The sequence below is a fragment of the Oncorhynchus clarkii genome, chromosome 6 (genome assembly GCF_045791955.1).
Source record: "Oncorhynchus clarkii lewisi isolate Uvic-CL-2024 chromosome 6, UVic_Ocla_1.0, whole genome shotgun sequence".
Classification (NCBI taxonomy): domain Eukaryota; kingdom Metazoa; phylum Chordata; class Actinopteri; order Salmoniformes; family Salmonidae; genus Oncorhynchus; species Oncorhynchus clarkii.
This window is the reverse complement of record NC_092152.1, coordinates 8,556,850-8,584,671: the sequence shown is the minus strand read 5'-3', so window position 1 is coordinate 8,584,671 and position 27,822 is coordinate 8,556,850. Positions and strand designations below refer to the sequence as shown.

General features: G+C 46.2%; 2 protein-coding genes across 2 annotated transcripts in view; both read right to left on the bottom strand.

Annotated features, from left to right (window-relative positions):
* Positions 1-668: 668 nt before the first annotated feature.
* On the bottom strand, positions 669-1,124 carry LOC139411853 (octapeptide-repeat protein T2-like). Its single transcript, XM_071158595.1, has one exon. It carries the CDS (start codon positions 1,122-1,124, stop codon positions 669-671), a length of 456 nt encoding a protein of 151 aa, XP_071014696.1.
* Positions 1,125-21,155: 20,031 nt separating this feature from the next.
* The window catches only part of LOC139410590 (histone cell cycle regulator a), a 43,346-nt gene continuing 36,679 nt past the window's right edge, over positions 21,156-27,822 (bottom strand). Inside the window, exons 21-25 of the mRNA XM_071155889.1 lie at positions 25,934-26,039; positions 25,714-25,836; positions 23,998-24,161; positions 23,527-23,615; positions 21,156-22,086 (exon numbers count right to left, since the gene is read on the bottom strand). Of these exons, the coding sequence (XP_071011990.1) occupies positions 21,970-22,086; positions 23,527-23,615; positions 23,998-24,161; positions 25,714-25,836; positions 25,934-26,039 (599 nt within the window). The 3' untranslated portion in view covers positions 21,156-21,969. The remainder of the gene's footprint in view (positions 22,087-23,526; positions 23,616-23,997; positions 24,162-25,713; positions 25,837-25,933; positions 26,040-27,822) is intronic.

The following is a 27,822-nucleotide window of genomic DNA, read 5'->3' as shown; positions in this document are numbered from 1 at the left end:
CGCCTCTCCTCTTCAGATGAAGAGGAGGAAGACCGTGACACCCAGCTTGTTTAAGGTGTGACCCAGCTTGTTTAAGGTGTGACCCAGCTTGTTTAAGGTGTGACTCAGCTTGTTTAAGGTGTGACCCAGCTTGTTTAAGGTGTGACCCAGCTTGTTTAAGGTGTGACCCAGCTTGTTTAAGGTGTGACTCAGCTTGGATAGACTTTGCTATTCTAGATCAGCAGTATGTCTCCGAGATCAGGGTGACAGGAAGCATGTGTTACTGGCAGAGAAAATCAGCTTGAATAGGGTAAAGAACATTAAGTCAATGGCGTTGACAACAGTTTATCAAAACAACCTATAAATGGATGTCCTCTTGACCGTTTCAATCAATAACAGTAATGACCCACAAAAACCTCATTACAAACCACAGCAATGAGTGAATATTGTATAGATGACTCATCTGTGAGAAAACGTTCTCTCTCTCTTAAGGGCTAACCATAGAAGTGGAATGTAGAACTTGAATAGAATGACACCTTCAACATGACTGCAGCTCGCAATGCTCAACATCTCAACATCATGTCAAAAGAACAGAAAACGACAAAGACCACAGAGAGAAAAACATCTCAAGGTCCCGCCTACAATTCTATTGTTCCAGAGCTTTTCTCAGAACTAGGTCATTTTGCTTTCTACCCTCCTCGCTGCCTGGCCGTTCTTCTCGCTGCCTGGCCGTTCTTCTCTTCGCTGCCTGCCGTTCTTCTCCTCGCTGGCTGGCCGTTCTTCTCCTCGCTGGCTGGCCGTTCTTCTCCTCGCTGCCTGGCCGTTCTTCTCCTCGCTGCCTGGCCGTTCTTCTCCTCGCTGCCTGGCCGTTCTTCTCCTCGCTGCCTGGCCGTTCTTCTCCTCGCTGCCTGGCCGTTCTTCTCTTCGCTGCCTGGCCGTTCTTCTCTTCGCTGCCTGCCGTTCTTCTCCTCGCTGCCTGGCCGTTCTTCTCCTCGCTGCCTGGCCGTTCTTCTCCTCGCTGCCTGGCCGTTCTTCTCCTCGCTGCCTGGCCGTTCTTCTCCTCGCTGGCTGGCCGTTCTTCTCCTCGCTGGCTGGCCGTTCTTCTCCTCGCTGCCTGGCCGTTCTTCTCCTCGCTGCCTGGCCATTCTTCTCCTCACTTCCTGGCCATTCTTCTCCTCACTTCCTGGCCATTCTTCTCCTCACTTAAGCATCAAATAATATGGAGAACAGGAGAACACACATTTGTGCAGTTGTTAATAGTTATAATACAAGTTATATACCACTGCACAATTGCTTGTGAATGAAATTTCTAGCTTGTTGTCACCGTTACACACAGATAATTTCTGACCCAATAAAGAATGATGATAACAGCTAGCGAGCCTCATACACAATGACCTGCTTGATAGCAGCTAGCGAGCCTCATACACGATGACCTGCTTGATAGCAGCCACCGAGCCTCGTACATGATGACCTGCTTGATAACAGCCACCAAGCCTCGTACATGATGACCTGCTTGATAACAGCCACCGAGCCTCGTACATGATGACCTGCATGATAGCGGCTAGTGAGCCTCGTACATGATGACCTGCTTGATAGAGGCTAGTGAGCCTCGTACATGATGACCTGCTTGATAGCGGCTAGTGAGCCTCGTACATGATGACCTGCTTGATAGCGGCTAGTGAGCCTCGTACATGATGACCTGCATGATAGAGGCTAGTGAGCCTCGTACATGATGACCTGCTTGATAGCGGCTAGTGAGCCTCGTACATGATGACCTGCTTGATAGCGGCTAGTGAGCCTCGTACATGATGACCTGCTTGATAGCGGCTAGTGAGCCTCATACATGATGACATGTGCATTGTACAGTATGCATATTAGTACAAGGTCTTGTGTTACTGGACGTGTAATTGACACACCTTTCCCACACACACACAACGCACATTCTGACAAAAGATCAGTGAAATCCTACACTGAATAAAATTATTCCTTTATTTTTATTTTTTTTACTTTGGGAGCGACGACAGAAGAGCGCTCTTTCTCTGCAGCTTAGTTGCTGGAATAAACAAGACTTTGATCACCTGGGCTCAGAACATCAGGCTTATCCTTCCTGTCAGCCTTAAAGAATAAATACCACAGCGGGACCCACCTGTTGTACCATTCACTTTCATGTGTTGACAGCAAAGTCAATTTAATTATGTTGCCTCTGCTTCTTCATTTGGGTTTTGCCGGTCAAACTATGGGAAAAGAAAAGCAGCTGCAGCTGGTGTATGCTGTGTAGTATCATTATATCCTGCCTGTTTGGCCCTGTCCGGGAGTATTGTCGGACAGGGCCATAGTGTCTCCCGACCCCTCCTGTCTCAGCCTCCAGTATTTATGCTGCAATAGTTTGTGTCGGGGGGCTAGGGTTAGTCTGTTATATCTGGAGTATTTCTCATGTCTTATTTGGTGTCCTGTGTGAATTTAAGTATGCTCTCTCTAATTCTCTTTCTTTCTCTCTCTCTCGGAGGAGGACCTGAGCCCTAGGACCATGTCTCAGGACTACCTTGCCTGATGACACCTTGCTGTCCCCAGTCCACCTGCTCATGCTGCTGCTCCAGTTTCAACTGTTCTGCCTGCGACTATGGAACCCTGACCTGTTCACTGGACGTGCTACCTAGTCCCGGACATGCTGTGTTGGACTCTCTCGCTACCACACCTGCTGTCTTCGGCTTGTCACCAAAAGCACTCACAATCCTGTCGGGCTGTATTACCGCCTGGTACGGCAACTGCTCCGCCCACAACCTTAAGGCTCTCCAGAGGGTAGTGAGGTCTGCACAACGCATCACCGGGGGCAAACTACCTGCCCTCCAGGACACCTACACCACCTGATGTCACAGGAAGGCCATAAAGATCATCAAGGACAACAACCACCCGAGCCACTGCCTGTTCACCCCGCTATCATCCAGAAGGCGAGGTCAGTACAGGTGCATCAAATCAGGGACCGAGAGACTGAAAAACAACTTCTATCTCAAGGCCATCAGACTGTTAAACAGCCACCACTAACATTGAGTGGCAGCTGCCAACATACTGACTCATCATTAGCCACTTTAATCATGGAAAATGTATGTAATAAATGTATCACTAGCCACTTTAAACAATGCCACTTAATATAATGTTTACATACCCTACATTACTCATCTCATATGTATATACTGTACTCTATATCATCTACTGCATCTTGCCATCTTTATGTAATACATGTATCACTAGCCACTTTAAACAATGCCACTTTTATGTTTACATACCCTACATTACCCATCTCATATGTACACTGCTCAAAAAAGTAAAGGGAACACTAAAATAACACATCCTAGATCTGAATGAATGAAATATTCTTATTAAATACTTTTTTCTTTACATAGTTGAATGTGCTGACAACAAAATCACACAAAAATTATCAATGGAAATCAAATTTATCAACCCATGGAGGTCTGGATTTGGAGTCACACTCAAAATTAAAGTGGAAAACCACACTACAGGCTGATCCAACTTTGATGTAATGTCCTTAAAACAAGTCAAAAGGAGGCTCAGTAGTGTGTGTGGCCTCCACGTGCCTGTATGACCTCCCTACAACGCCTGGGCATGCTCCTGATGAGGTGGCGGATGGTCTCCTGAGGGATCTCCTCCAAGACCTGGACTAAAGCATCCGCCAACTCCTGGACAATCTGTGGTGCTAAGTGGCGTTGGTGGATGGAGCGAGACATGATGTCCCAGATGTGCTCAATTGGATTCAGGTCTGGGGAACGGGCGGGCCAGTCCATAGCATCAATGCCTTCCTCTTGCAGGAACTGCTGACACACTCCAGCCACATGAGGTCTAGCATTGTCTTGCATTAGGAGGAACCCAGGGCCAACCGCACCAGCATATGGTCTCACAAGGGGTCTGAGGATCTCATCTCGGTACCTAATGGCAGTCAGGCTACCTCTGGCGAGCACATGGAGGGCTTTGCGGCCCCCCAAAGAAATGCCACCCCACACCATGACTGACCCACCGCCAAACCGGTCATGCTGGAGGATGTTGCAGGCAGCAGAACGTTCTCCACGGCGTCTCCAGACTCTGTCACGTCTGTCACATGTGCTCAGTGTGAACCTGCTTTCATCTGTGAAGAGCACAGGGCGCCAGTGGCGAATTTGCCAATCTTGGTGTTCTCTGGCAAATGCCAAACGTCCTGCACAGTGTTGGGCTGTAAGCACAACCCCGACCTGTGGACGTCGGGCCCTCATACCACCCTCATGGAGTCTGTTTCTGACCGTTTGAGCAGACACATGCACATTTGTGGCCTGCTGGAGGTCATTTTGCAGGGCTCTGGCAGTGCTCCTCCTGCTCCTCCTTGCACAAAGGCGGAGGTAGCAGTCCTGCTGCTGGGTTGTTGCCCTCCTACGGCCTCCTCCACGTCTCCTGATGTACTGGCCTGTCTCCTGGTAGCGCCTCCATGCTCTGGACACTACGCTGACAGACACAGCAAACCTTATTGCCACAGCTCGCATTGATGTGCCATCCTGGATGAGCTGCACTACCTGAGCCACTTGTGTGGGTTGTAGACTCCGTCTCATGCTACCACTAGAGTAAAAGCACCGCCTGCATTCAAAAGTGACCAAAACATCAGACAGGAAGCATAGGAACTGAGAAGTGGCCTGGTCACCACCTGCAGAACCACTCCTTTATTGGGGGTGTCTTGCTAAATGCCTATAATTTCCACCCGTTGTCTATTCCATTTGCACAACAGCATGTGAAATGTATTGTCAATCAGTGTTGCTTCCTAAGTGGACAGTTTGATTTCACAGAAGTGTGATTGACTTGGAGTTACATTGTGTTGTTTAAGTGTTCCCTTTATTTTTTTGAGCAGTGTATATACTGTACTCGATACCATCTACTGCATCTTTCCTATGCCGTTCTGTACCATCACTCATTCATATATCTTTATGTACATATTCTTTATCCCTTTACACTTGTGTGTATAAGGTAGTTGTTGTGGAATTGCTAGGTTAGATTACTCGTTGGTTATTACTGTATTGTCAGAACTAGAAGCACAAGCATTTCGCTACACTCGCATTAACATCTGCTAACCATGTGTATGTGACAAATAAAATTTGATTTGACTCTAACTCTGAATGATCGGCTATGAAAAGCCAACTGACATTTACTCCTGAGGTGCTGACCTGTTGCACCCTCTACAACCACTGTGATTATTATTATTTGACCCTGCTGATCATCTATGAATATTTGAACATGTTGGCCATGTTCTGTTATAATCTCCACCCGGCACAGCCAGAAGAGGACTGGACACCCCTCAGAGCCTGGTTCCTCTCTAGGTTTCATCCTATGTCCGTCCTGGTCTTTCTAGGGAGTTTTTCCTAGCCACCGTGCTTCTACATCTGAATTGCTTACTGTTTAGGGTTTTAGACTGGGTTTCTGTACAGCACTTTGTGACATCGGCTGATGTAAAAAGGGCTTCATAAATACATTTGATTGTGTAAACCCAATCTCCCCTGGGACCTGGGAAACCAACTGTTTTTTACTTCACAGGTTGAGCCCTGCTCTTGATCGTCTGACGGACAGAATTTGGTCAAATGTAAAAGTTGACGTCATGAGGTAATCTTTAGTAAAAATTACACTGCATAGTTCCATCGGAATAGCAAAAAGCCCTTTCAGTTGTATAATAGGGAAAGAATAGAGAGATCTGTTAGATTCCAGCACCTTGGTACCTTAGTTCTTGATTTACAAAAAAGTAATGACAATCAGTTAGGAGCGGTCTTAGACGTGACTGGTGTTGATACCAAGGCTACCCTCAGTTATATCCCTCTATTAGTGTGGCCCTGCTGTCAAAAGAGGCCAGGGCGAAGAGAATGATCCATTTCCAGCCACAGCCAAGGACTGGCAGGGTCGAAAGAGTCTGAGGGCCACCAGGGAGGAGCAGGAGCAGCCCAGGGTCCTCCACAGAGTCACAGAACCCCACACTGATAAATGACCACACAGCACTATAGCTGCTGACCCCCCCTGCTGACCTCTGGCCTGCCGACCCCTTTCTCCTTGACACAAATCTCCACAAGGGCCACCACCAGGCCCACCACCACCAGGCCCAGCACCACGACCACCAGGCCCACCACCAGGCCCACCACCACCAGGCCCAGCACCACGACCACCAGGCCCAGCACCACCAGGCCCAGCACCACGACCACCAGGCCCACCACCAGGCCCACCACCACCAGGCCCACCACCACCACCAGGCCCACCACCACCAGGCCCCTCCACCACCAGGCCCAGCACCACAACCACCAGGCACACCACCACCAGGCCCAGAACCACCAGGCCCACCACCACCATGCCCAGCACCACCACCAGACCCAGCACCACCACCAGGCCCACCACCACCAGGCCCAGCACCACAACCACCAGGCCCAAAACCACCAGGCCCAGAACCACCAGGCCCACCACCACCATGCCCAGCACCACCACCATGCCCAGCACCACCACCAGACCCAGCACCTCCACCAGGCCCAGCACCACCACCAGGCCCAGCACCACCACCACCAGGCCCACCACCACCAGGCCCAGCACCACAACCACCAGGCCCACCACCACCAGGCCCAGAACCACCAGGCCCAGAACCACCAGGCCCAGAACCACCATGCCCAGCACCACCACCATGCCCAGCACCACCACCAGACCCAGCACCTCCACCAGGCCCAGCACCTCCACCAGGCCCAGCACCTCCACCAGGCCCAGCACCACCACCAGGCCCACCACCACCAGGCCCCTCCACCAGGCCCAGTACCACCACCAGGCCCCTCCACCAGGCCCAGTACCACCACCAGGCCTACCTCCACCACCAGGCCCCTCCACCAGGCCCAGCACCTCCACCAGGCCCAGCATCACCTATTGTTTTATCCATGAGGTGGAAAACAGAGGCTATTGGTCCACTAATGAGTTATTCCACAGAACGAGCACTATTGCACATGATGACACTGAAGAAGAAGAGATGAAGAAATAATTACACAGCCACCTAACAATAAAACTATGTCAATGTCTTCTGTGTTGGATTGGAGCTCAGTAGACGTGTGGAAGTTAGTGGACAGAGGATGAACCCATTCACCCATCATCCCTTTATCATCCCTTTATCCTCGTCCCTGAGCAAAGTGGAGAGTGGAGCTAGGAGAAATTCATTAACACCTCTCCCTGTGGCTCAATCAGGGGGCTATTTGAATGGAAGCTCCTTTACTTTGCACAGTATACGGTGTCTACACTCATTACGGAACAAATGAGATATTCATTCAGAGGGGAACAAGTGCAGGAAAGTAGAAACATCTCTAAGCACTGGTTTCAGATCAGCTATCCCTGCCACACTATTTTGCCCCCCCCCCCCTCCCCCTCCCCCAACCATACAGAAATAGGATGAAGACAAACGCTCATTCTCAAACAGAGTGAGGGTGGGAAATGTATGGTTGAAACATCCCCATTGGGAGCGATGTAAAACAGATGGGAGGCAGGGAACAAGAGAAGATCAAAGCTTGATTATTCTCCCTGCACATCCAGAAGCTAATAGAGCATTTTGTCTCAACATCTGCTAAAAGGCCTGGCGAGGCTGCATCGAGAGAATGCTGAATGTGCCTGCTAGTAGAGGCACAAGCTTAAAAAGGCAACGTTAGTTCAGGTGACTACTTAAACCGCTGGGATTCGTTGAGGTGAGCAGGTACATTATACTGTAAGATGGTCTGTTGACAGAATCTTGGAATCTTTTCTCATTCCCTCCCATTGCTCAAATTTATGGCCTGGTTGAGTGAATCAGGTGCTACTGTGTTATCCTGTGGCTGGATCTATTAATAAGTCAACTGCCTTCATGGGGGTGGTAGTTATCCACCCATTCCCAAGTGGTGGATAAAGTACTCAATTCTCATACTGGAGTAAAAGTAAAGATACCTTAATAGAAAATGACTCAAGTAAAACTGAAAGTCACCCAGTAAAATAATACTTCAGTAAAAGTCTAACAATATTTGTTTTTAAATATACTTAGTGAACTAAAAGTAAAAATTGTCAAAAATATAAAATAGTAAATTAAAGATACTCCAAAACAACGACTTAAGTAGTACTTTAAAGTATATTTCCTTAAGTAGTACTTTAAAGTATATTTCCTTAAGTAGTACTTTAAAGTATATTTCCTTAAGTAGTACTTTAAAGTATATTTCCTTAAGTAGTACTTTAAAGTATATTTCCTTAAGTAGGACTTTAAAGTATTTTCCCTTAAGTAGTACTTTAAAGTATTTTCCCTTAAGTAGTACTTTAAAGTATTTTCCCTTAAGTACTTTACACCATCTCCTCCCATGAGACAGAGGCCTGACACCATAGACCCTATACAGTAGCCCATAGGGCTCTGGTAAAAAAGTAGTGCGCTATTTTATGTAGGGAGTAGGGTGCCATTTGAGACGTGACCAATGATCCTGAATGTTGATGACAGACAGGGTGTCACGGTGTCTGGGAGCTGAATTCTCCCATGGCAGGCTGCAGACTTTGTCAGACTGATGCTGTTTGTTTGTTGTTGGCTGCCAGTGTCATTGGCTCATCAGCAAGTCCCTGCGAACCTGGCGCTGCGCATAATTACGTGTGATTGCATTTGGATACCAAGTCCGCTTAATGTCGTTACTTATTATTAACTACAGAAGATAAGATGCAGGAAGTCAGTAAATGCCAGTAACTGTACCCATGTATTTCACTGTAAAACAGTACTTGTTATATTCTGTGTGTATTTATTTGGCTTAGAGTTCATGTTAATAAATCGTATTTGCATTGCTTCTGTTCTCTTGCACAATAACAAATCCCTCAATTGGGATCGATTCAGAAAGCCTTCAGTTCTGAACTGGGGCATGTCGATTATGATTCCAGTCACACAAGAATGTGAATGATTTCTAAATATTTCTTGAATGCAAATGGGATTAAAAGGAGATTTGGCAGTCGTAATGGGACCCGGAGAATGACTGGTCGTTATGAATATTGTGATTAGATGCACTTTCCACTGTTATAACATCCATCCATTGTTATATTTAATGTAGTGTTGTGTCATGTGTAACTAACTGTATGTATTCTGCTCTCTTGTCCAGGGCCCACTTGAACAAAAGATGTAAACCTCAATGTGATTTCTCTGGTTAAATAAAGGATGAATACAATTTTAAGCGATTGACTCCAAATGGCTTGTTAGCTCGCCTAAATCGGCCTTATGCAAAGGGGCAGAAAAGCATGGCAAAAAGAGTGGTTCGACCATTTCCTGAAGATTCTGCATATGGTCAGGTAAATAAAACTACAAAAAGCTACACACTTTTTACCTAGCGTAACTGTAATCTGTAATATCCTGTTCTAATAGCGAAAGAAAATCTAAAGTCATTTTTTTGCAAGACAGACAAGAGTAAAGCCTTCATCTCATAATCTCTGGCTGTGTCTGAAATGGTTCCCTATATAGTGCACTACAGCCCTATGGGCCCTTGTCAAAAATAGTGCACTACAGCCCTATGGGCCCTCGTCAAAAGTAGTGCACTACCTAGGGAACCATTTCAGACACAGCCTCTCACTTGCTGCTGGCACATGGAGAGATGAGTCTCAGCAAGGGGTTGTGACCTATCAAGACAAAATGCTTCTGGCACATTTTTTGGCAACTCATAACATGTATTTTGGTGAGTATGTGTCATTTCTTGTATTTATACCAATTGGCTTCTCACATAGACATTGCACAGTACGTGAACAAATTATTATCCTTAATTGCTTGAGGACGTTCTCCCCTGCCACGCACTCTTGCCTGTCCAGCAAGACAGAATATTAATAAATAGCAATAATACATTTAATTTGTAGCCTAGGTAGGTAGCCTCGCGGTTAAAGCTTTGGTCCAGTAACTGTTGCTTGTTTGAATACCTGAGTCATCAAGGTGGAACATCTGTCTGTGTCCTTGAGCAAGGAACTTAACTCTAACCCTAATCCCTAGCCTTAACCCTAACCTTAACCCTAACCCTAACCCTAACCCTAACCTTAACCCTAACCTTAACCCTAACCCTAACCCTAACCTTAACCTTAACCCTAACCTTAACCCTAACCCCTACCCTTAATCCTACCCTTAACCCTAACCCCTAACCTTAACCCTAACCTTAACCCTAACCCCTAACCTTAACCCTAACCCATAACCTTAACCCTAACCCATAACCTTAACCCCTAACCCTAACCCCTAACCTTAACCTTAACCCTAACCCTAACCTTAACCCTAACCTTAACCCTAACCCCTAACCTTAACCCTAACCCTAACCCCTAACCTTAACCCCTAACCTTAACCCTAACCCCTAACCTTAACCCTAACCCCTAACCTTAACCCTAACCCTAACCCCTAACCTTAACCCCTAACCCCTAACCTTAACCCCTAACCTTAACCCTAACCCCTAACCTTAACCCTAACCCCTAACCTTAACCCTAACCCTAACCTTAACCATAACCCCTAACCCCTAACCTTAACCTTAACCCTAACCCCTAACCTTAACCCTAACCATAACCCCTAACCTTAACCCTAACCCTAACCTTAACCATAACCCCTAACCCCTAACCTTAACCTTAACCCTAACCCCTAACCTTAACCCTAACCATAACCCCTAACCTTAACCATAACCCCTAACCTTAACCCCTAACCTTAACCCTAACTCCTAACCCTAACCCTAACCCCTAACCTTAACCCTAACCTCTAACCCTAACTTGCTGCATGGGCGCTCTACTAATATGGCTGACTCTGTAAAACAACACATTTCACTGCACCTATCATACTACTATGGCTGACCCTGTAAAACAACACCTATCATACTACTATGACTGACCCTGTAGAACAACACCTATCATACTACTATGACTGACCCTGTAAAACAACACATTACACTGCACCTATCATACTACTATGGCTGACCCTGTAAAACAACACCTATCATACTACTATGACTGACCCTGTAAAACAACACCTATCATACTACTATGACTGACCCTGTAAAACAACACCTATCATACTACTATGACTGACTCTGTACAACAACACCTATCATAATACTATGACTGACCCTGTAAAACAACACATTTCATACTACTATGGCTGACCCTGTAAAACAACACCTATCATACTACTATGACTGACCCTGTAAAACAACACCTATCATACTACTATGGCTGACCCTGTAAAACAACACCTATCATACTACTATGGCTGACCCTGTAAAACAACACCTATCATACTACTATGACTGACCCTGTAAAACAACACCTATCATACTACTATGGCTGACCCTGTAAAACAACACCTATCATACTACTATGGCTGACCCTGTAAAACAACACCTATCATACTACTATGGCTGACCCTGTAAAACAACACCTATCATACTACTATGACTGACCCTGTAAAACAACACCTATCATACTACTATGACTGACTCTGTAAAACAACACCTATCATACTACTATGACTGACCCTGTAAAACAACACCTATCATACTACTATGACTGACCCTGTAAAACAACACCTATCATACTACTATGACTGACCCTGTAAAACAACACCTATCATACTACTATGACTGACCCTGTAAAACAACACCTATCATAATACTATGACTGACCCTGTAAAACAACACCTATCATACTACTATGACTGACCCTGTAGAACAACACCTATCATACTAATATGACTGACTCTGTAAAACAACACCTATCATACTAATATGACTGACTCTGTAAAACAACACCTATCATACTACTATGACTGACCCTGTAAAACAACACCTATCATACTACTATGACTGACCCTGTAAAACAACACCTATCATACTACTATGGCTGACCCTGTAAAACAACACCTATCATACTACTATGACTGACCCTGTAAAACAACACCTATCATACTACTATGGCTGACCCTGTAGAACAACACCTATCATACTACTATGGCTGACCCTGTAGAACAACACCTATCATACTACTATGGCTGACCCTGTAAAACAACACCTATCATACTACTATGACTGACCCTGTAAAACAACACCTATCATACTACTATGACTGACCCTGTAAAACAACACCTATCATACTACTATGACTGACCCTGTAAAACAACACATTTCACTGCACCTATCTGGTGTAAGTGACAAAAATCCTATCTAGTTATTCTGAAGCTCTACTTAGGCAACAAAAAAAATAACATTTATAATCAAGGCAGATACAATAACAAGGTTCAGCATCTTGTCATAGGAGACATAGTATCTTAGAAAATGTGTTCCAGAAGGTTAAATGTATGTCCACATTTTGGTTCCAGGTAGAACTGTTTTGGGTTCCACCCTCTGTGGATAGCGTTCTACATGGAACACAAAACAGTTCTACTTGGAACTAAAAGGGTTCTACCTTGAACCAAAAAGGGTTCTTCAAAGGGGACAGCCAAAGAACCCTTTTAAAATCCAGACGTGGGAAACAAATTCTAAGAGTGCAGGAGGGAGGAGGGACTCTGAACCTGTAAACATGTGAATGACAGGAGTCTGCTAAACTGAGGCCAGCATGTTAATGTTGCCATATCCAGAAATAAACTTAGCTGGTGAACTGATAGCAACAGATTGTCGCATGCAAGGATGGGAGATTTGGCTTGATTCTGACAGACAGGCTAACAGACGGGCTTGCCGTGATGCTTGCCATTCTGTATTTATACCCACAAGTCTGTAGGGATTGTGCATGCCCACCACAGCCACCACCGCCCCCACTCCCTGTACCCAGCCTCCACCCACTGCCAGAACTAGGGCTTTGGTGTGCTGCTCTGTTCTGTTGTGTTCTAGAAAATAGATTTTAGTGTCTGTGTCGCCAAATCTACATCACAATGAAAAGTAAGCAGGAGATAGAACTGTTCAGCCTTGGCAGTCGGATTCAAGTTGAGGTACTGAGCCAACAAGTGCCATTCAGATCTCTTAAATACAAGATGTACAACAAACAAACATCTTTCCAAATAATTTGAAGCTGAAAAGGGTATTGGCTGAATTCTTTCTCAACAACAACATCCACACTGCACTCTTAATCATTTGAAATGAAATAATCCCATTTTGTTGTGTTCCTTTGCCATGTTGTTCAATCAGAAAGCCAAGAGGACACGCTTGGTGGGCGATAGCATCGTCTCTGGCAAGCAAGGGGACAGGGTCTGTCATCTATCTTACCATAAGTCTTGTCCCTGGGTGAATTTACACAGCCAGTGACAATACAGGGGCCTTCGCAGGCATCAACCTTGAGAAGGATGTCATTGCATCCTACAAGCCTAGCGAGCTGTGAAAAGAACGGCATGTATATAACAGCCCATTTCAGAACTGTGGCTTGACTGACATCCAGTAGGCCATAGTTTTAACCCTGATTCATCGCCTTGTGTCACCGGCATTATGGGAAAAATGTTCTTCAGTGTACTTTGCAGGCATTGAAGACACCCTACTGTTGTTGTAAACCCACGTACAACAAGTGCAGCGTGTAGAAGAAGATTGTGCTGATTTTGGGCAGTGTATCTCCAAGCTTGAAGATCACAGTGAAGGAAGGAAGAGGTAGGAGGACAGAAAGATGGAGAGAGTAAAGAGAGGAGGGGATAAAGAGATTTACTGAGTAAAGCTCTGAATCTTCATGAGGCGAATTATGTTATGAGTGGTTGCTGTTCTGTGTCACCATGCTGCCTACTCCCTCAATACGCTGGCTGTTCTGTGTCATCATGCTGCCTACTCCCTCAATACGCTGGCTGTTCTGTGTCACCATGTTGCCTACTCCCTCAATACGCTGGCTGTTCTGTGTCATCATGCTGCCTACTCTCTCAATACGCTGGCTGTTCTGTGTCACCATGCTGCCTACTCCCTCAATACGCTGGCTGTTCTGTGTCACCATGCTGCCTACTCCCTCAATACCCTGGCTGTTCTGTGTCATCATGCTGCCTACTCCCTCAATACCCTGGCTGTTCTGTGTCACCATGCTGCCTACTCCCTCAATACGCTGGCTGTTCTGTGTCATCATGTTGCCTACTCCCTCGATACCCTGGCTGTTCTGTGTCACCATGCTGCCTACTCCCTCAATACCCTGGCTGTTCTGTGTCACCATGCTGCCTACTTCCTCAATACGCTGGCTGTTCTGTGTCACCATGCTGCCTACTCCCTCAATACGCTGTCTGAATCCAAGACAAAACCAGGACACAGTTTGTCTCACAACAGGATGAACAAATGGACATCACGGCCTGTATCACAAAGAGTCTCAGAGTAGGAGTGCTGATCTGGGATCACCACCGTCCCCCGTCCCATCCGTACTCTTATTCATAATGATCAAAAAGGCTAAACTGGTTATTATAAGTATGAAATGAGAGTACAGGGGTACGAGCTACGTTATTTTTTCCTAAGGCAGTTGAAGCCAGCAGTGTTTTGAGAACTTTTTTAAATGGAGGAGGTATTCTAGTATCTTCACTTTGAACATAAAAAAAATGCCTACTGTTTTCTTTCTGTTTGGTGAGCGTTTTGGAATGTTCACAGAAGTAACTGTTTACTGACAGATTCTGCATCCTGGTTAAACATAGGAGGTTGTTCTTGTAGAAGATGCAATGTCAGCTGGTGACCTTGCTAACTGCACTAGTATTACTGGTAAATTTGCTAACTGCACTGGCGTTACTGGTGACCTTGGTAACGGCACTGGCGTTACTGGTGACCTTGGTAACGGCACTGGAGTTACTGGTGACCTTGGTAACGGCACTGGCGTTACTGGTGACACTACGACCGAAAGGAAAATAATAACTGAAAATTTAAAAATAGAAAGGGAGAAAACAAATGAAGGAGTCAAAACACAACAACACAAAATAATAGAGTAATGGACAAGACAGGACAGAAACATACAAGACAGGACTGGAAAGTCCAAGACAGAACAAGACTGGAAAGTCCAAGACAGGACAAGACAGGACCGGAAAGTTCAAGACAGGACAAGACCGGAAAGTTCAAGACAGGACAAGACTGGAAAGTTCAAGACAGGACAAGACAGGACTGGAAAGTCCAAGACAGGACAAGACAGGACTGGAAAGTCCAAGACAGGACAAGACTGGAAAGTCCAAGACAGTACAAGACAGGACCGGAAAGTCCAAGACAGGACAAGACAGGACTGGAAAGTCCAAGACAGAACAAGACAGGACTGGAAAGTACAAGACAGTACAAGACAGGACTGGAAAGTACAAGACAGTACAAGACAGGACTGGAAAGTACAAGACAGTACAAGACAGGACTGGAAAGTCCAAGACAGGACAAGACAGGACTGGAAAGTCCAAGACAGGACAAGACTGGAAAGTCCAAGACAGGACAAGACTGGAAAGTCCAAGACAGGACAAGACTGGAAAGTCCAAGACAGGACAAGACAGGACTGGAAAGTCCAAGACAGGACAAGACTGGAAAGTCCAAGACAGGACAAGACTGGAAAGTCCAAGACAGGACAAGACAAGACAGGACAAGACTGGAAAGTCCAAGACAGGACAAGACTGGAAAGTCCAAGACAGGACAAGACTGGAAAGTCCAAGACAGGACAAGACTGGAAAGTCCAAGACAGGACAAGACTGGAAAGTCCAAGACAGGACAAGACAGGACTGGAAAGTACAAGACAGGACAAGACTGGAAAGTTCAAGACAGGACAAGACAGGACCGGAAAGTCCAAGACAGGACAAGACAGGACCGGAAAGTCCAAGACAGGACAAGACAGGACTGGAAAGTACAAGATAAGCCGGTTACCATAGAGCTGTGAATTAGGAGGAGGTGACATATTAAATGCTGTCTGGGGTTGCTTAGGGGCAATGCAAGATGCGAATGGTTTCCAAAATGTCATTATAATCTTTCAGTTTGTTATTTAGTTTGATGGTAAATCTCTTCAGGGAGGCCAAGTCAGACAATAAATTAACCAGTATAGCACTGAATCTTTGGACCCCTTGTGTCTCCAAACTTTCACTCCTTTGCAATTTTATAGTGATGCTGGGGGGGGGTGGTGTATTTCATCACAATGATGTTCCCATAATGTCAAGGCGAAAACATGTTTAGATATTTTAGCAAATGTATCAAAAATAAAAACCAGAAATACCTTATTTTATATAACTATTCAGGTCCTTCGTTATGAGACTTGAATTTGAGCTCAGGTGCATTTTGTTTCCATTGATCATCCTTGAGATGTCCCCAAGAACACGGTGTCCTCCATCATTCTTAAACGGAAGAAGTTTGGAACCACCAAGACACTTACTAGAGCTGTCTGCCCGGCCAAACTGAGCAATCGGGGGAGAATGGTCTTGGTCAGGGAGTCGACTAAGCACACGATGGTCACTCTGACAGAGCTCCACTGTGGAAATGGGAGAAAATTCCAGAAGGACAACCATCTCTGCAGCACTTTCTGGTAAAGTGGCCAGACGGAAACCACTCCTCAGTAAAAGGCACATGACATCACTCTTGGAGTTCGCCAAAAGGCACCTGAAGTCTCTCAGACCATGAGAAACAAGATTCTCTGGTCTGATGAAACCAAGATTGAACTCTATGGCCTGAATGCCAAGCGTCACGTCTGGAGGAAACCTGGCACCATCCCTACGGTGAAGCATGGTGGTGGCAGCATCATGCTGTGGGGATGTTTTCAGTGGCAGGGACTGGGAGACTAGTCAGGATCGAGGGAAAGATGAACAGAGCAAAGTACAGTGAGATCCATGAGGAAAATCTGCTCCAGAGCGCTCAGGACCTCAGATTGGGGCAACGGTTCCCCTTCCAACAGGACAACGATCCTAAACACAGAGCCAAGACAACGCAGGAGTGGCTTCGGGAGAAGTCTCTGAATGTCCTTGAGTGGCCCAGCCAGAGCCCTGACTTGAACCCGATCGAACATCTATGAAGAAACCTGAAAATAGCTGTGCAGTGACGCTCCCCATCCAACCTGACAGACCTTGAGAGGATCTGCAGAGAAGAATGGGAGAAACTCCCCAAATACAGGTGTGCCAAGCTTGAAAGCATCATACACAAGAAGACTCAAGGCTGCAATCGCTTCCAAAGGTGCTTCAACAAAGTACTGAGTAAAGGGTCTGAATACTTTTGTAAAAGTATTAAAAAATGTAAACATTTGCTAACATTTTTAAAAACCTGTTTTTGTTTTGTCATTATGGGGTATTGTGTGTAGATTGATGATGAAAAAAATGAATTTCATCCATTTTAGAATAAGGCTGTAACGTAACAAAATGTGGGAAAAGTTAAGGGGTCTGAATACTTTCTGAATGAACTGTAAGTCAAAATGCTGTTCCCCGTCAACTTAGAGGAAGTGTAAGGGGAAGGATGACAGTGTTCGGCTCACTCTCTGTATTCTGTGTTGTAGATGTTTGTGAGAGAGGCACAGTGGGGTGTGTGTGTGTGTGTATATATATATTCCTATGCATGGTAGCATCTCGGAACACGTGTTCTGTGTTCTGTAACTCAGGAGTAATTAAGCAGACAGGTGAGGTAAGACTCACTCCTCGTCTCAAAGACGTCTGAGGTGACATCAAACCGAATACAGATGATTTTACTATGAATTACAAATGCATTGCATTGACATTACATAATACCAACAGCTTTAATATTCCCATTTGAGCCAGTGTGTGTGTGTGTGTGTGTGTGTGTGTGTGTGTGTGTGTGTGTGTGTGTGTGTGTGTGTGTGTGTGTGTGTGTGTGTGTGTGTGTTTGACCAACTTAAAACATGTCATACTTATCACTCAATTAGATTTGTTTTGCCCGATTGAGGGTCAAAGGTCCCAATAAGAAATGTGGCCCCGAACAAACTGCTTATTTAGGAAGAGGAAGCAGGGCTGGTTATTAAAGTTAAAATGACAGAGTACATGGGTATGAAGTAAACTTACCGTGCCGAAGGCAGTTGAAGATAACAAGCAGTGTGATGATAGCTCACACTCAACATGAGGAAAAGCAGTCCACATTTTTTCCCCAGTAATCTATAGCCTCCGGTATCCGCCCATGCATATTAAAACGGAGAGGGAGACAGTTCTATTGGATCTACCAGCGGGCCAGTGGGGTACAGCAAGTATCTTGTTCCAATAGTGAGAAATGCCAAGATACTGTACATATTTGAACAACACACAGTCAGTAAAACTAAGCCAATTTGCTCCCTCAGTGTAGCTGCCATAATTCTACTGATTCCATCCCTTTTGCTTCTTGATTCCACATCCGTGGGCTATGCACCACAACTCGCCCCCTTGACATAAGTCGATCAAGGACTTCAACAACTTCAGTTTGGAAAAACACAAAAATTCAGCATGTTAAAAAAAAAAGTGGTGAAAGTAGCTCGGGGAGAGATCTCAGGTGTGTGAATGTTCTGCTCTGCAAAAAGCCTTGGGACATCCCACATGGTACACCCTAGCAGGGGTACCACTCCGTAACACTCCTTACACTCCAGTCCTTACAGTACTTTGAAGAGTTCTCTACGGCTCTTTTCAAACTGCCATTCACACCTCTCGCTCTAAAATGTGTGTCTATAAGACAGACAGGGTTGTTAATGGGCCCGTGTGTTAGCCCATCAGTGCTGAAAGAACATCTCAGTGAGGAATGTATCCCAAATGGCACCCTATTCCCTTTACAATACATTCCTTTTTCATCAAACCCCCTTGGTCTAAAGTAGTGCACTACATAGGGAATAGGGTACTATTTGGGACAGGTTTGTCTAAACACCCCCAGTACATAATGAGGTGAAACCCACTGTGTGGAGTGAACTCCTCAGACGGGAAAACATCAGTGGAGGGGAATGTTATTGGGAGAAAGAGGCGTCATCTGGATGCCCGAGGCTGTCTTTCTAAAACTTCTGATTCAATCATTCAAGTGAATAGGACTCACAAGTCAGAAGGTAGACTAGGTGAGTGTGTAGGTCTAAGGGGGCCTTAAATCTACTGGGTGGATGATTCTCAGGTGTTAGTCCTGTGGTGCTGGGAAGGAAGGAACACGTTTACTTGTTACTTTGAGCCAACTGTTCCTGTTGTGACCTTCCCACGATGGAGGAAGGCATGGTAGCCTAGTGGTTAGAGTGTAGAGGCGGCAGGGTAGCCTAGTGCTTAGAGTGTAGAGGCGGCATGGTAGCCTAGTGGTTAGAGTGTAGAGGCGGCAGGGTAGCCTAGTGGTTAGAGTGTAGAGGCGGCAGGGTAGCCTAGTGGTTAGAGTGTAGAGGCGGCAGGGTAGCCTAGTGGTTAGAGTGTAGAGGCGGCAGGGTAGCCTAGTGGTTAGAGTGTAGAGGTGGCAGGGTAGCCTAGTGGTTAGAGTGTAGAGGCGGCAGGGTAGCCTAGTGGTTAGAGTGTAGAGGTGGCAGGGTAGCCTAGTGGTTAGAGTGTAGAGGCGGCAGGGTAGCCTAGTGGTTAGAGTGTAGAGGCGGCAGGGTAACCTAGTGGTTAGAGTGTAGAGGCGGCAGGGTAGCCTAGTGGTTAGAGTGTTGGACTAGTAACCGGAAGGTTGCAAGGAAGGTTGCAAATATATTGACTAGGAACCAAACTTAAGCAAACAGGCGTCAATAAGAAATGCTGATTTCCGTTGCAAAACCTTTCACAATCACCACTAACCCCGTGGCAGGAAGGGGAAACCCTTTCTGGGTTAATCAGCATTAGAGATTAGCATTCTCTCTATTCCGGCTGTTTGATTGCTGGCTGTGTACCAAATGGGATCCTTTACCTGATATAGTGCACTACCACATAGTGCACTACTTTTGACCAGAGCCCTATGTATGGAATAGGGTGTCATTTGGGGCACAAGCTGTGTGTCATTGATATTCCTCAGGGGAAGCAGTATTTGGCTAATTTCTGCAGACGGCTATTTTGGGCATGTTTCAGTGAATGGCATGAATTATTTACAGAATGCCAGTCACAAACAGCATGCTGTCCACACACTGAACATATTGGACAGGTGCTGACTGACCTTGTCATGAAGACCTTCCCTTTGTGGTGCCTGGCAACGCTCTGAACCGTGTACTGTGGGTCTCTACAACGCTCTGAACCGTGTACTGTGGGTCTCTACAACGCTCTGAACCGTGTACTGTGGGTCTCTACTACACTGTTCTGAACCGTGTACTGTGGGTCTCTACTACAATGTTCTGAACCGTGTACTGTGTGTCTACTACAATGTTCTGAACCGTGTACTGTGGGTCTCTACAACGCTCTGAACCGTGTACTGTGGGTCTCTACAATGTTCTGAACCGTGTACTGTGGGTCTCTACAACGCTCTGAACCGTGTACTGTGGGTCTCTACAATGTTCTGAACCGTGTACTGTGGGTCTCTATAATGATCTGAACTGTGTACTGTGGGTCTCCACTACAACGCTCTGAACCGTGTACTGTGGGTCTCTACTACAATGTTCTGAACCGTGTACTGTGGGTCTCTACAATACTCTGAACCGCTTACTGTGTGTCTACTACAATGTTCTGAACTGTGTACTGTGGGTCTCTACAATACTCTGAACCGCTTACTGTGTGTCTACTACAATGTTCTGAACCGTGTACTGTGGGTCTCCACTACAACACTCTGAACCGTGTACTGTGGGTCTCTACAATGCTCTGAACTGTGTACTGTGGGTCTCTACAACACTCTGAACCGTGTACTGTGGGTCTCTACAATGCTCTGAACTGTGTACTGTGGGTCTCTACAACACTCTGAACCGTGTACTGTGGGTCTCTACAATGCTCTGAACTGTGTACTGTGGGTCTCTACAACACTCTGAACCGTGTACTGTGGGTCTCTACTACCCCCCTGGGGTCAACTATGGAACAACAGCCAAGTCCTCATTTCCCTCTCAATCATATTCCCTGCGCTCGTTCTGCATCTCCCACAAATCCAAAGTCATTGGATTGATGAAGGCACGGGCTAGGTGGAGTTTCCAACACATCACTTATACCTGTCATTTCCATTCTAATCCATGAAAGGAAGTGATCATGTGCACACATTAGGAGAGTTTATTGGCACACATCCTTACTCTGCTAACTAACTAGCTTTTTGAAAGAAAAACAACCATGTCATCCTGAATAGATCAGCATCAATTTATTCAGACAGGCCAGGCCCGAGGCTCCAGACAGGTAGGAGACAGAAACAACCGTGGACAAGAAGATTCGCCAAACAGCATTTGTTGATTGTTTTATTTAATTTCAAAACACAAGTGTTGCCTGTTTGTATTATTTTTTCTCTCATTTATTTTCTTTTTTTTTTAGAAAATGGAAAAGAAGTTGCCTTGTACAAACATTTAAAAATGACTAACAGAAAAGAGTCTGTACACATTCTGTAAAGATAGGAGAGGGGTTAAGCTCAGAAGAGGGTGATTCATGGTAGAACACAGCTCCTCTATCCTACTGTAGCTTTTGTTTTTTTCATTACATTGACCCTTAAGCATGTGACCCCAGATGACCCTGTATAGTTGCACCCCAGGGCAGGAGAGGACAGGTGCGACCCATAGCCAGGCTTGGTGGGCAGCAGCCACACATAGCAGGGGTCCGGTGAGGGAGTCGGTGGAGGTTAAGGGGGACGGGACTGTTGTGCTTCTAGTGACCCATCCAAAACCAGGTATACGCTTTTCTCCATCTTCCCAGAAAGAGAATCCTCCTGACAGTTCTAGCAGGGCTCGGATTTCCTTCGCCGAAAACAGTTCCAACATAATTATCATTGTCGTTATCAATATAATTAAATGGATCAGTTATTAATGGATACTTGGTGACAATGCATAATCAGTCATTATTCAGTGCTGTTTTCAGCATTCTGCAACCCGGGTGCCAGTGGTTCTCCACCCAGGGACAGAGAGCTTCCTTCAGGCTTGGATAGACGGAACAGAGCGGAGCGAGGCCTGGATAGAGCCAGAGCTGGAGGAGAGAATGTCGGTCAGCAGCCAGGGTGGAGCTGGGCTGGATAGGATAGTGGGGTTAGTAAGTGAGTTACTTGAGAAGTGCTATTTGTTGCCGAGCAGCTCCAGCTGGTCCTGGTACTCTGTGAAGAGCCTCTGGAAACGTAAGTTCTGTCCTATGACAGGCAGCAGCTCTCTCAAGAGGTCCCTCTTCCGCAGGCCCTGGGGACAGACAGATAGGTCAAAGGACAAGTCACACCACATGATCATTTTCACTGTTTGGATTGGAGCTCATTACTGGAACTCATATTCTAATTGAGCCTCGACCTCCCATCACGAGGAGTGTTCCTGTAACCAACGCTGTTTGGGACCCTCTCTGGGATTGACCCAATCCCATAAATCACTGTTCTCTCAATCATCATTGCTATTTCATTTGGGATTAGGGATGGGTATTTGAAATGATTTCACTGTTCGAGGACTCTCATTAAAATGATTTCACTGTTCGAGGACTCTCATTAAAATGATTTCACTGTTTGAGTACTCTCATTAAATGATTTCACTGTTCGAGGACTCTCATTAAAATGATTTCACTGTTCGAGTACTCTCATTAAATGATTTCACTGTTTGAGTACTCTCATTAAATTATTTCACTGTTCGAGGACTCTCATTAAAATGATTTCACTGTTCGAGTACTCTCATTAAAATGATTTCACTGTTCGAGGACTCTCATTAAAATGATTTCACTGTTTGAGTACTCTCATTAAATGATTTCACTGTTCGAGGACTCTCATTAAAATGATTTCACTGTTCGAGTACTCTCATTAAATGATTTCACTGTTCGAGTACTCTCATTAAATGATTTCACTGTTTGAGTACTCTCATTAAATGATTTCACTGTTTGAGTACTCTCATTAAATGATTTCACTGTTTGAGTACTCTCATTAAATGATTTCACTGTTTGAGTACTCTCATTAAATGATTTCACTGTTTGAGTACTCTCATTAAATGATTTCACTGTTTGAGTACTCTCATTAAATGATTTCACTGTTTGAGTACTCTCATTAAATGATTTCACTGTTTGAGTACTCTCATTAAATGATTTCACTGTTTGAGTACTCTCATTAAATGATTTCACTGTTTGAGTACTCTCATTAAATGATTTCACTGTTTGAGTACTCTCATTAAATGATTTCACTGTTTGAGTACTCTCATTAAATGATTTCACTGTTTGAGTACTCTCATTAAACGATTTCACTGTTCGAGTACTCTCATTAAATGATTTCAGAGTACTCACAGGATGATTAAAAACAGCTGAAGGAGGCTGTCTCACATTTCAGCCACACCTGTTTTAAATCCAATTCTGTTGCTAAGTATTTACAGGATCTATGCTTGTGTTTTTACAGGAAGCCCCATTCTGTTCTTCTGTCCAATTACTGGTAAGAGCTGACCTGATTGGTCAAAAACACCAATTAGTCAAAAAATGTATTTAAAAAAATACTTAATTGGGCAGCTTGTTTAAACGCAGGCTAAATGCTGTAGCAATTGAGCCCGGGGGCAAGATTCATTCGGCCCCAGCCGTGCTGCCTTCTAGGCACCGTGTGCTGCCTTCTAGGCACCGTGTGCTGCCTTCTAGGCACCGTGTGCTGCCTTCTAGGCACCTACCAGGGTTGTAGGCTCCCAGGCACTGCCGGCAGACTTGTGCACTGGTCCCAGTAAGTCTTTACAGAGCTCACGTAGCCGATAATCAGAGCCTGCCGGACAAAACACAAAGGTTAGACAGCAACAAAGAAACGTAAAGAAAAAGGAAAGTTCCGGATTTTACAACTTAGATGGTTTCCTCATCCTGACAACGGGTCTATGGGCCATGAGAAACTATAATCCATGGTTCATTTTTCAGCTACTACAATCTGTAACTTACTTTGGCCACTACCAGCTAACAATCAATGGAAGTGGATGGGACACGTGTGCATGTTAAAAAATAAAACTGCCAAATCACATGACCAAATACAGAGTTTATTTCAGTTAATTTTCTCACACATGCCCCATTCACTTGCATTCCATCCACTTCCTCTATGGGCCCTGGTCTAAAGTAGAAGGGCATAGGTTGTCATGTGGGACACAGTCTGGGCTCACCCTCAGTGACCAGGAAGCGTGCATAGATGAGCAGCCAGTAGTGGTACTCTGTGCTGGAGCGCAGGGTGAGGGCTGAGGCCAGCTGGTTCTCCAGGAAAACCAGGGTCATGCCATGCTGCAGGTGGTGGGGGGTGGACGACAGTCTGGAGGCCAGGCGACCCGCACTGGGAGAGGGAAACAACCACATTAAAACATCGGAAAAATAGGGAAAGGTTAGGCAAAGTTTTTCTGGATTAACGTAGTTTCATCATTTCTGGATAGAAAGTTAATGCCACGGTCTACTTGCACATTTACGGTGTAAAAATCACTACAACCAAAAAACGACTGTATCTGTGCATTAACAGTCACCTTGACGACACTAACTAGCTACTTCCCTCGTCGGAATGTTAACAGAACTGCTGGATAGCAGTGCTCGGCAGGCACGCGGGGGGGGGCGGGGTTGAAGGTCACAGCGTAGCTGCGTTGTGAAACACCAAACGTGCACTCTCCACCGAGTAGACTGTATCCCGTGACTTCCAAATAGTGACCAACGTCATAAACCTTGGAGGAAAACGTCTGGCCATGTTACCACTGGAGACGACAGTGGGGAACACCTCAGGTCAACACAACACCTCCCTACAGTAACGCTGGTTGACATGGTGATCAATATTACAGGCTACTTCTCGCTTGCCCATTGAAATAAACAGCACTTGTTAACTAGTGGCCGCTATTTAATATCTGTTCAAATGTCTGGAAGCCCGAAGACATCTTCCCACATCTCACCTCCCATACTGTTACAAGGAAGCAGCCTTCAATGGCAGTGGGCGTGGCGTGGCATTCAGCCTTCAATGGCAGTGGGTGTGGCGTGGCGTTCAGCCTTCAACGGCAGTGGGCGTGGCGTTCAGCCTTCAACGGCAGTGGGCCCGGCGTGCAGCCTTCAACGGCAGTGGGCCCGGCGTGCAGCCTTCAACGGCAGTGGGCCCGGCGTGCAGCCTTCAACGGCAGTGGGCCCGGCGTGCAGCCTTCAACGGCAGTGGGCCCGGCGTGCAGCCTTCAACGGCAGTGGGCCCGGCGTGCAGCCTTCAACGGCAGTGGGCCCGGCGTGCAGCCTTCAACGGCAGTGGGCCCGGCGTGCAGCCTTCAATGGCAGTGGGCGTGGCGTGCAGCCTTCAACGGCAGTGGGCGTGGCGTGCAGCCTTCAACGGCAGTGGGCGCGGCGTGCAGCCTTCAACGGAAGTGGGCGCGGCGTGCAGCCTTCAACGGCAGTGGGCGTGGCGTGCAGCCTTCAACGGCAGTGGGCGTGGCGTGCAGCGAGGCAATGCTCATGATCGTTTTGTGTGATACCGTTCCTGCAGTAACTGCAGTCTACAGATAGACATTACTGTCAATATGACACAACATGTGAAAATGTCTGAAAACATTTTGAGACAGAAAAGGAAAAACAAAGCCTTTTCTTATTGGACGAGTTCGGATAGCACCTCCCCCTGTTTTAGTCTGGTTTCTGAACACGACTCTGCTGTTCACCATTAACATGAAATCTACATCTGAACCGTTCAGCTCTTAATCAGAGACCTTCAGCCCTGGTCTTAATCATGAGAAAATGTGGTGAGTGTGTATCAGTCTGTGTAGGATGACGTTTCCCTACACTCTGATCTTGGGTCAGTTTAGCATTGTCCCCACTAATGGATAAGGTTATGGTAAGTTTATCCTAGATCATCGTTAACAGGCAAGACTCACTTGAGGTTGTGTCCCTGTGTGAGAGCCAGGGGTCCCTGTGACACAGGTGCATCCTGGGAGGAGATGCAGTTCTTGAAGTCGGCACACTGCACCAGGGAGTCCTGTTTATCTCCTATTAGGTTCCTGACACACCACAAGATAATTACAAGGGTAATATAGAATGTGTGACTTTCATGATTTCTCTAAAGTAAGTGTATGTGTGTGTGTGTGTGTGTCTTACCATGTCTCCAGGGAGGAGTTGAAGCAGTAAGACTTCCCATTGGAGAGACCAATGACTGGGACCCCCTGCTGTGTCAGTAAAGACTGGGACACAGTGCATTCTGTGCCTAGGAGAGGAGACAAGGAGAGGATGAATACAAGGGAAGAGAGACAGGAGAGGATGAATACGAGGGAGGAGAGACAGGAGAGGATGAATACGAGGGAGGAGAGACAGGAGAGGATGAATACAGGGAAGAGAGACAGGAGAGGATGAATACGAGGGAAGAGAGACAGGAGAGGATGAATACGAGGGAAGAGAGACAGGAGAGGATGAATACGAGGGAAGAGAGACAGGAGAGGATGAATACGAGGGAAGAGAGACAGGAGAGGATGAATACGAGGGAAGAGAGACAGGAGAGGATGAATACGAGGGAAGAGAGACAGGAGAGGATGAATACGAGGGAGGAGAGACAGGAGAGGATGAATACGAGGGAGGAGAGACAGGAGAGGATGAATACGAGGGAAGAGAGACAGGAGAGCATGAATACGAGGGAAGAGAGACAGGAGAGGATGAATACGAGGGAAGAGAGACAGGAGAGGATGAATACGAGGGAAGAGAGACAGGAGAGGATGAATACGAGGGGAGACAGGAGAGGATGAATACGAGGGAAGAGAGACAGGAGAGGATGAATACGAGGGAAGAGACAGGAGAGGATGAATACAGGGAAGAGAGACAGGAGAGGATGAATACAAGGGAAGAGAGACAGGAGAGGATGAATACGAGGGAAGAGAGACAGGAGAGGATGAATACAGGGAAGAGAGACAGGAGAGGATGAATACGAGGGAAGAGAGACAGGAGAGGATGAATACAGGGAAGAGAGACAGGAGAGGATGAATACGAGGGAAGAGAGACAGGAGAGGATGAATACAGGGAAGAGAGACAGGAGAGGATGAATACGAGGGAAGAGAGACAGGAGAGGATGAATACAGGGAAGAGAGACAGGAGAGGATGAATACGAGGGAAGAGAGACAGGAGAGGATGAATACAGGGAAGAGAGACAGGAGAGGATGAATACGAGGGAAGAGAGACAGGAGAGGATGAATACAGGGAAGAGAGACAGGAGAGGATGAATACGAGGGAAGAGAGACAGGAGAGGATGAATACAGGGAAGAAAAACTAAGCTTTAAAAACATTTTAGACCGTCAGTACGGTTGAAAGTATAGATTATATCCCACGCGCTCTGCACAGGTTTGAGTAATAATAACAAAGTCAAGCAGGTGACATGACAGCGTGGGAGGACGTAGCCCCCCCCCACGGTTCATATTTAAAAGTATGTCAGACCACGCACTGTCTCAGAAAATCTTCTCACCCCAAAAGATTGAGTGACAGGAAAGTACTGACAGTCTTCCAGGTATTCATAGAACCATAGTTATAACGTAGAACAGAAGTTACTAATGTACCTTTCAGACCGTCAGTGCAGTTGAAGGTATGGACGACGTCTACCAACAAGGTCACGAGGAATAGCACTAACCTCTGAGGAATAGCACTAACCTCTGAGGAATAGCACTAACCTCTGAGGAATAGCACTAACCTCTGATTAATGCACCAGTGCCACTGGAAGAATGGTAGAGCCCATGGTGTGGCAGGATGCGACGTCGACCTTGTAAAATCTTGACAACGCGCAGGGCGACAACCAGGTAGCAGCTGCGTATATTTCAGGGGGACGCCTCTCAGCGTAGCCCAGGATGTGGTGACACTTCTGGTCGAGTGGCATCTCACACCTTCTGGGACAGGGAGCCCTGCTCCCTTGTAGGCCTGAGTGATGACATCCACAAGCCAGTGTGAAAGCCTCTGGCGTGGACAATGCAAGGCCTTTTGACTTCCCACCGAAGCACAGAAACAGCTGATCT